The 9,210-nt window shown below is 40.2% G+C and overlaps 1 protein-coding gene and 1 long non-coding RNA gene across 3 annotated transcripts in view; one reads left to right on the plus strand and one right to left on the minus strand.

The window, feature by feature from the left end:
• The first annotated feature begins 3,342 nt into the window (after positions 1 to 3,342).
• On the plus strand, positions 3,343 to 7,720 carry LOC121684678. Of its 2 annotated transcripts, none has more exons than XM_042064750.1 (6): positions 3,343 to 3,598; positions 4,264 to 4,348; positions 4,453 to 4,602; positions 4,854 to 5,025; positions 5,907 to 6,034; positions 6,651 to 7,720. In XM_042064750.1, exons 3-6 carry the CDS (start codon positions 4,591 to 4,593, stop codon positions 6,966 to 6,968), a joined length of 630 nt encoding a protein of 209 aa, XP_041920684.1. In that variant the 5' UTR covers positions 3,343 to 3,598; positions 4,264 to 4,348; positions 4,453 to 4,590; the 3' UTR covers positions 6,969 to 7,720. The 2 variants fall into 2 exon arrangements, with proteins under 2 accessions (XP_041920684.1, XP_041920686.1); XM_042064752.1 differs by having other exon boundaries at positions 3,344 to 3,598; positions 4,453 to 4,694.
• Positions 7,721 to 7,990: 270 nt separating this feature from the next.
• LOC121684209 overlaps positions 7,991 to 9,210 on the minus strand; it is an 18,873-nt gene continuing 17,653 nt past the window's right edge. Inside the window, exon 3 of the long non-coding RNA XR_006023065.1 lies at positions 7,991 to 8,072. This is a non-coding gene — a long non-coding RNA (uncharacterized LOC121684209). The remainder of the gene's footprint in view (positions 8,073 to 9,210) is intronic.

The following is a 9,210-nucleotide window of genomic DNA, read 5'->3' on the forward strand; positions in this document are numbered from 1 at the left end:
CAACTGTCAATGGTAGTCAGGGATGGATTACTGCATGGGCCTACCGGGCCCAAGCCCAGGGGAGACAAGGAGTCAGGGGGCCTAAACCATTGCATGGAATCATTGCCTCAATATCCACACATCATATCAACATATAGGCTATTAATCTGATTGAATTAAAGTATTGGCCATCCCCAAAATGCACCAGAATATAGGAAATCACATCAAATACATTTTTAAAAATGTCCTTTTTTGCCTGTCTGTCTATCTGATCCTTTACCCTTTCTTTTCATCACACTTACATACGCTACGGAAGGCCTTACAGACTTCAGCTGGTACTGTGTAAAAGTCTATTAAACTTAATTTAACAGAGATCTCTGCACTTTGTGCTCTGAATGGGTGTAGACAAGAACTGACAGAGCAGGCTAGGCCTACACTCAAGCACACTAATAGGCATGAATTGATTGTATTGATATTGAAGTATTATTTTTTTAGCGGACAATTTTGAGAATTTTAGGCACAACTTCTTGTTAAAGAGATCAATCATCAGCCTAAAAATGTTTTATAATGTTGTATTGTTTATGTGGCCCACTTTTGCACACCTTGTAGGCACCAAACCCTATGCTATAATACCAGCAATGTGAGGTTTATGGACAAAACACCATATTTGACCTTTGCTGAATTTGACCTTTGATTTGGGTCCTTCAAAACCTTCAAAAAAATGGAGACATGTTTTTTTTTACTCTTAAGAACCCCTAGAACAAAGATATAATACTCTCCAAAAATTAACATGTGAATCCCACCGGCCCCCAAATTAGACACATAGGCCCCCCTACTATTAGAGGTATATCCTATTTCATGATTTTGGCACATTGGGCTTTTTCATATTTAAACATTAAATTACAGAAAACTTGTTATACAAGTTTCCTAGACTTTTCATCTAATATGTAAATACAATGAAAAAGTAGTTTTGAACCCGGCTTCATCTAATGTTCAAATCTTTTCTTTTTAAACTTTATGCAAATCAGCACATATTTAATTAGATTGTGCCTAATTTGCATATTCAAACATTACATTTCAGATAACTTGTAATACATTTTTTTTTCATATTAATGTAAGTAATCAACTGGGGAAGTTTCATAGTGATATCTGCTAGTTAATTTTGTTACCCTATTCACCTGTAGTGTCTCACCTTGTATTCAATACATTAAACAAGAAAGGGTTAATATACAAAATTCCCCAAGGGATATCACTGGGCACCCTCCTAAATCTTAAATAGATACCCCTGGTCTACAAGATTCTGCAAAAAAAAAAAATCTTTAACCGACAAAACCAGGTCTGACCCCATGGCTGCCAGACTACTGTCAGTGACGCGAGAGAACTTAAGTTATTAGGGAAGTGCGGTGTAAGTTTACATTAATTTGTGCGTTATTTTACATGTCTTACAACATAAATAAATACATTCATAGTGAAGTCAGGGTAACACTTTATTTTAATGTGTCGCTGTTACAGTGTACCTACCTGATTAGGTACAGTGGTACAACCTGTGTAACAACATGTACTATCAGGTACTATCATTGTACTTGCATTATGTATTTGTGGGTACCTACATATAGTTGTTACATTGTAATACTGAGTGCTTTTACAAAACTTTGCCAATTTGCCAAAATTTTCATCAGAGGCAAAGAGCTGACCTGAGACCTGCTGGATGGGGTAAATCTGGTCATGGTAGATTTGATATACAAACCATTCTTAGCTCCGGTCAAGGCCTCATTGTCTTCAGTGTACATGTAACAGCTGTGCTGCTACAACCTTGTTACTCTTTGATACAGTGGAATAAACGTATTAAGTGTACCAGTTAATTACTTACATGTACATATGACATGTATGTTGTGTCTTCGATGTCTTGGAACAGGTCTACTAATTCACATGTACTATGTGGTGTAACAGCAGACACGTTTCAACACATCAATTACACATTACAGGATGCATGACATCATTGACAGGATGTATATAATTTGTACATGTAAGTACTTAACTGGTACACTTTATTTTAATGTGTTTATTCCACTGTATCAAAAGAGTAATAAATGTGTACCGACACAGTTGATACATGTACTACAGTATGTAGGGTAATGGCAGACATGTTCCAAGACACCAATGACACAACATACATGTAATATGTAATTGTAAGTACTTAACTGGTACACTTCATTTTAATGGGTTTATGCCACTGTATCAAAGAGCAATAAATGTGTACCAACACAGTTAATATATGTACTATGTAGTGAATTAGTCGACCTGTTCCAAGACATCGAAGACATAACATACATGTCATATGTACATGTAAGTAATTAACTGGTACACTTAATAGGTTTATTCCACTGTATCAAAGTGTAACAAGGTTGTAGCAGCACAGCTGTTACATGTACACTGAAGACAATGAGGCCTTGACTGGAGCTAAGAATGGTTTGTATATCAAATCTACCATGACCAGATTTACCCCATCCAGCAGGTCTCAGATCAGCTCTTTGCCTCTGATGAAAATGTAGGCAAATTGGCAAAGTTTTGTAAAAGCACTCAGTATTACAATGTAACAACTATATGTAGGTACCCACAAATACATAATGCAAGTACAATGATAGTACCTGATAGTATATGTTGTTACACAGGTTGTACCACTGTACCTAATCAGGTAGGTACACTGTAACAGCGACACATTAAAATAAAGTGTTACCGAAGTCAGATATGAGCATACAAAGACGCTTGACTCATGTTAAGCCTATAGATGCGCACAAATGCGAATGCGCGATTTGATGCAAGCAAAAGTATCGACTGTTACTAACAAAGGTATTATAGCAATATTATAAATGTGGCGACGGAATAGACTAGAACTTGGGTACGCCTAGCCTTTGCACTTGAGGTGATAACCAAAACTAATATGAATCGCGGACTATCCTACAACCAAAGAAAGTAAAGGAGATTATTTTTACCAGCGTTAGCCAAATAAAGGACGGGACTGCACCCTTCACAAACCGTAAAAATTAAGTTTATTAGTTTTACAGTTTGACAGTTCACTATAAGTCCACACAAACAATTCTGGTTTCCTTGCACTAGCCTACTCTGTTGTATGGCCTACACAGCGTGCAAGCTTTGGTCAATTTCTGTAACAAACAGTGCCACCTATAGGCCTGGGATATGAAGTAACGTGTTGAGTCGTGTTGAGATGGATCCGTTTGGACGCAAATATTCTTGATACGGTTCCAGGGAAGACGGAGGAAAAAAGGTTGGTTTGGTATGTGTGGACTAGGCCTTAACATCAACAAAACAGTGGAGATGATAGTGGACCGCAAAAAGCCCCCTACACAGTAAAAAATGGAGTGTCATTATTGCAGAGTAAACCTATTTTCCTCTGGATAGAGTAATTATAACAATGTACAGAGTAAAATCGTCTAAATAGTAGTGTCAAAAGTGAGAGTTGAGTCCAACATGCACACAATGACCAAATCTACTCTACATGGTGATGATTCCCCGCGGAAAATCCTAGAACTGAACTGGAGCTCAAGCTGGCAGTGGCACGTTGGAAATCGTCTCTTTCCCCACTAGCAGACCTGTCGTGGTAAGTTTGTATGAACATTTGTAGGTTTTCACCATCTAGATATTTTTCCACTTACGGTCAACTTTTTGCAATACATTGACGATGGTAGGCGTATTAAGTTAAGCTAGGCATGCATAGATGTAGTTAGCTAATCAATATACCTCACTGACTTCAAGTTCAGATGCATTCGACTGCAATACCACGTCAAGAACTTAGAAGTAATACAGTTGATAACGAAATTCATTTAAATGACACATTTCAGACTTTATTTACTTGTTAACACCGTGCAATGTATGGGTTAGTGATAATTGAAGTTGTTCGGCCGGGTGGGTGACGTTGGGTTAACGTACCAAAATGTTAGCAAGTTAGCTTGACAACGTGGTTTCTGCCCAAGTTGAAATAATTTGCAAGATGTTTTGTTGTCGTGCTTGACTTGTGCCTGTCTGAAACCAGACATTGAGAGTAATTTCAACAATTGCTGAATGGCAAGAAAGTCATTAGAAAGACAGGAGGTTATACTCTCAGCTAACAAGTTTATTAGCACCCCATATATCAGCCTATTGATACCATAAGTCCGTGAGTGTTTATTAGACCATTACGTTTTTTAATAACTTTGCTCTGATTCTTCAGAGAATATTTTGATGGATATTAAGTTATTCAACCTTCCTTAAATTTAAATTTAACAGAAAATGCTGCTGCGTGTCTCGTTTGGCGGAGTGCATAAGTACATCAAGCTGCCTGAACTAACATTCGGTGATTTCTTGAGAGAAGGTTAGTCACTAAATGTGGATTGAAAGTAGCCTAATCAAGTGTTGGCATATTGCAATTGTTTCTCATCAGAACATTTTGTGCACTGTTTATTTCTTTTACTCTAGTGAGTCTAAAATTTAACATTGCTGAAGACAGACGGTTGGACATCAAGGTTTATGACCAGTCTAACACAGAGGTCGACTCTGAGGTTTTTGAGGAGATCGTACAAGAGTTCCATGGACCTTTCCTAATTTCATTGGCCAATGAAGCACCTGGTAATTGCTGCCTACCTGCATAAGACTACACACACATCGTTGAAGTGGAAGTGTTGAACTATGTAATTGTGTTCTTATTTCCCAATGCTCAGGTAACCCTCAGTCCACATCATCTCCATGCTCTATTGCATCTGAAGACACAGTGATACAGTGATCATTCATTGAATACTGAGACATATTGTAAAATGTAGCACAAGGTACCAACTCAGGTTGTCCTCCTTTTCTTCTTTTTTTTCTTTTTCAAACTACAGATAGAACAAGATTTTAGAGTGATGTTTGGTGAGCAGACTGCCAACAAGTTCCTGGAGAGGTGGCCTACCACTTTCAAAGCAGGAGTCATTAAGGAAAGCCATGGACTGGTCCCCTCCACAGACCTTCTTGATTTAATGCGCAACGCTGAGACATCTACTGAAGTTGAAAAAGGTAAGTCTTTGAATGTGGAGAAGCATGTTGCTAAATATATTGAGGATGGTGGAAAATGATGGCATAATGTTAAAGGGATATTCCACCATTTGGGGAATTAAGCTCATTTTCCACCTCCCCTCGAGCAAAACAATTGATGTTTACCTTTTTCCCGTTCATCCAGCCGTTCTGTGAGTCTGGCGATACAACTTTTAGCTACAGCCTAGCATAGATCATTGAATCTGATTAGACCGTTAACTTCTCACCTGCTAGCATCATGTTTAAAAGTTACTAAGATTTCCGGTAATTTTCCTATTTAATATTTGTCTCCTCTCAAGTTAGAAAGTGTAATAAGACCAACGGAAAATGAAACGTGGCGATTTTCTAGGCTGATTTGACATGGAACTATACTCTTGTTCAGGCGTAATAATCCAGTCACGTCTGCTGCAGCTCAACCTTGTTGTTGGAAGTTAGCTTACAGGGACTATTTTCAGGTGCAGCATGATATCATTGTGCTGCTGTGCCCATGGTGTTCCTTGATTATTACGCTGGAGTGAGAGTATAGTTCCAAGTCAAATCAGCTTAGAAAATCGCCACGTTTCATTTTCCGTTGGTCTTATTACACTTTCTAACTTGAGAGGAGACAAGGATTAAATAGGAAAATTACCGGAAATCTTAGTAACTTTTAAACGTGATGCTAGCAGGCGAGAAGCTAACGGTCTAATCAGATTCAATGATCTATGCTAGGCTGTAGCTAAAAGTTGTATCACCAGACTCACAGAACGGCTGGATGAACGGGAAAAAGGTAAACATCGATTGTTTTGCTCGAGGGGAGGTGGAAAATGAGCTTAATTCCCCAAATGGTGGAATATCGCTTTAACCTGATACTTGTTGGCCTCTAGGCTGGGACAGTGACATGTCTGCCATCATACTGCTGCTACATCTGCTACCACCATCTGCACAAGGACGAAAGAGGCCAGGGAAGATATCAGCATCTAATGCAGTTGATCACCTCATCAAATTCCAAAAGGTACACTAGACATTAATCAAACCTCATCCCTCCCACCACCACCCACCCCCTACCAACAACACCTCAAACTCCAAACATCACACCACCCCTCACCACATACCCTCAAACATCACTCCACTACCCCCCCACCCCGCCATCAACACCACACCCCCCTCAAACATCACTCTACTATCATACACACACACCCCAACTCCACCCCACCCACACTCCACTACCCCTTTGTCAACACCACCCTACACTCAAACATCACTCACCCCCAAACACACACACTGCAGCCGTGCATCCCCTCAAACATCATTGTATCATTTTATCTATCTCATTTCTGTCATCACTCAAAGTTCTACAGTACACACACACACACACACACACACACACACACACACACACACACCAACGTTATACACCACATACTACTACGAGCACCTATCCCACACACAGCACTCTTCCCTTTGAACCTTTCTTTCTTCTGGAGAACCTTAGTTTCACTGCATGTGCTTTGCGCAAGTAATTCTATGCATGTGACATAAAATTCTTGAATCCTTAAATTGTTTAGAGATTGGAGTGATCTCGTGTTATTGTTTTAATAAATAGTGTTGTTGAATGTGTTTTGTTATAGACGGGAACAAGCGTGCAGCAGCATCTTGACAACATCGCTCAAAGCAGTCAGCCCTACCTCCTTGCTCAGGGACCCACAAAAAGCAGCATTCACTCTTTCTTCATTGCCATCGACAAGCATGCACTTCCATGCCAAGCCACCAGCTCGGTTGGAGCCCTGGATGAGCTCTTCAAGGCCCACTATGTGTTTGGTACATCTTATAGTCCTGTCTTGAACAACTTGTTCACTTTTCTGCAAACTACCATTTACAACATTGACGTGGGGAAAACTAAGGAAACGCCAAGAATTGCAGAGTTGCGAGCGAGAATGATGCGTTAGGCACTCTTGAAATTAAACAATGAGGTGCTTTCTTTGCAGCAATGTCTTTGGTGACGCAAACAATCTAGTAAAGCACCTCAAAGTAATACATGGACTCTGTACGGGAAGGACTCTTTATTTTCAATGTGGCCAAGTGGGATGCTCACGTTTTTTCAATAGTTTTTCTGGTCTTAGGAAGCATCTGAATAAGTGTCATGTGAATAGTGCATGTGATGTTATTGTTGAAACTGAACCACCACATTGTCAAACTGTTCTTGATAGTACTAATGCAAATCCCGCAGAAGAGACATATGAGGCTGAGGTTGAGTCAGAGCCAGCATTATCGTCAGAACACCTTGTAAATAGTTGTGCCTCTGTCATTTCAGATCTAAAGGCAGCAGGTGTAGCCCAGTCTGTTGTTAATTCTTTTGTGACCTCTATGGAGGATATTGTGCAGGAAATTCATGAGCATGCAAAAGAGTCAGTCATCCAGGGTGTATTTCGTGATCAAAGAGACACTGAAACATGCAAGAATGTGGAGGGATGTTTTAACCAATTAGAGAATCCATTCACAGCTCTAAATTCAGATTACAAATTCAGATCAAAATTTATTACCAGTAACTGGGAAACTGTGGAGCCAGTGGAGCTTGTAATTGGCTCAAGATAAGGCCTTTTGACATAAAAATGTCATGTGGAGAGAATGACACCACTATGTATGTTGTCCCATATTGTTATCTCTGAGGAGTTATCAGGAAATAAATGGTGCTACAGTACCTGATGGTGTGTATTGTCTTATATTATAGCAGTTAAAAACATTACTATTTCATTAAAATAAAATAAATATACACTATATAGTGTATTTTAAGAATAGCCTATTTAGAGTGGAAACTACTCTATGTAGTGAAATAATTTTACTCTAACAGTGTAAACAGATCACAGTGTTAAATGTTTTTACACATTTCATTGTAAATTGTGACACAAAATGGAGTAAAACTAACTCTGAAAATCTTACACTGGCTACAGAGTAAATTTTACACTAATTTAGGGTGGGACCAAATGTTATCTGACACAAAGTTAAATTCAACTCTTAAAGAGTAAAATTGACACTATGTTTTTTACTGTGTACTCATCCTCCTCTGGTCATTAACAACTCATCTGTTACTGTGGTAGAGGACTTTAAGTTCCTGGGCACAACCATCACCAACACACTCAAATGGGACAATAACATCTCCCAACTAAGAAAGGCCAGCAGCACCTGTTTTTCCTCCGCCACCTGAAAGGACTACAGGTCAGTCCCCCCATCTTGGTACAGTTCTACAGAGCGGTCATTGAGAGTGTGCTAACATCCTCCCTCACGGTCTGGTTTGCCTCTGCGTCAGCCCGTGCAAAGGCCAGGCTACAAAGAGTCGTCCGGGCAGCAGAGCGCATCATCGGCTGCCCCCTGCCCCCTATCATGGACCTGTACAGCTCCAGGTCCATTAACAGATCTGCGAAGATTGTGGCCGACCCCTCTCATCCTGCCAATAGGCTGTTTAATCTTCTCCCCTCTGGGCTTTTCTGCCCAAAACATCACGCCACCGCCACAGATTTTTTCCCCCAGGCAATAGCCCTCCTAAATAACTCTTAAACTTGGACTTCATTGCACCTTATTTTTTATTTAATACAGAACTATGTACATTCCTATTAATTTATTGCTCATAATGGTCCTGTCTGTCCTTGTATTGTGTTTTTATTTTTTTTGTCTTTATTTTTGTCTTTCTGTTGCACTTTGTGTTGCCTGCATGGAGAAGACCAAATCAAATTCCTAGTATCTCTGTATACATGGCGAAATAAAGTTGAATTGAATTGAATTAAGCAATTTTGCCGATTTCTACTCTTTCATTCTCTCTCCCTCTCTTACTCTCTCCCCCTCTCTCTCTCGCTCTCCCTCTCTCTCTCTCCCCCTCTCTCTCCCTCTCTCTCCCCCTCTCTCTCTCCCTCTCTCTCTCTCTCTCTCTCTCTCTCTCTCTCTCTCTCTCTCTCTCTCTCTGCCTCTGTCCCTCCATTTCAGACTCGCAGCCCAAATGAAATGACAGCCACTCAAAAGCACAGATGTTCCACGGACGTTCTCCTCCCTCACCGTCACAGCTGGCTCTCACGCTGAGACAAATGAGGAGAGACGCCATGAAGCTGCGCCAACACTCCACAAGCTGAAGAGCATTACCGCAGAACGAGCAAAAAGCGACAGCAGTATCATGGCCAGTGCTGGACAGGGGCCTTGGAA

Source organism: Alosa sapidissima, chromosome 15 (assembly GCF_018492685.1).
Source record: "Alosa sapidissima isolate fAloSap1 chromosome 15, fAloSap1.pri, whole genome shotgun sequence".
NCBI classification, from domain to species: Eukaryota; Metazoa; Chordata; class Actinopteri; order Clupeiformes; family Clupeidae; genus Alosa; species Alosa sapidissima.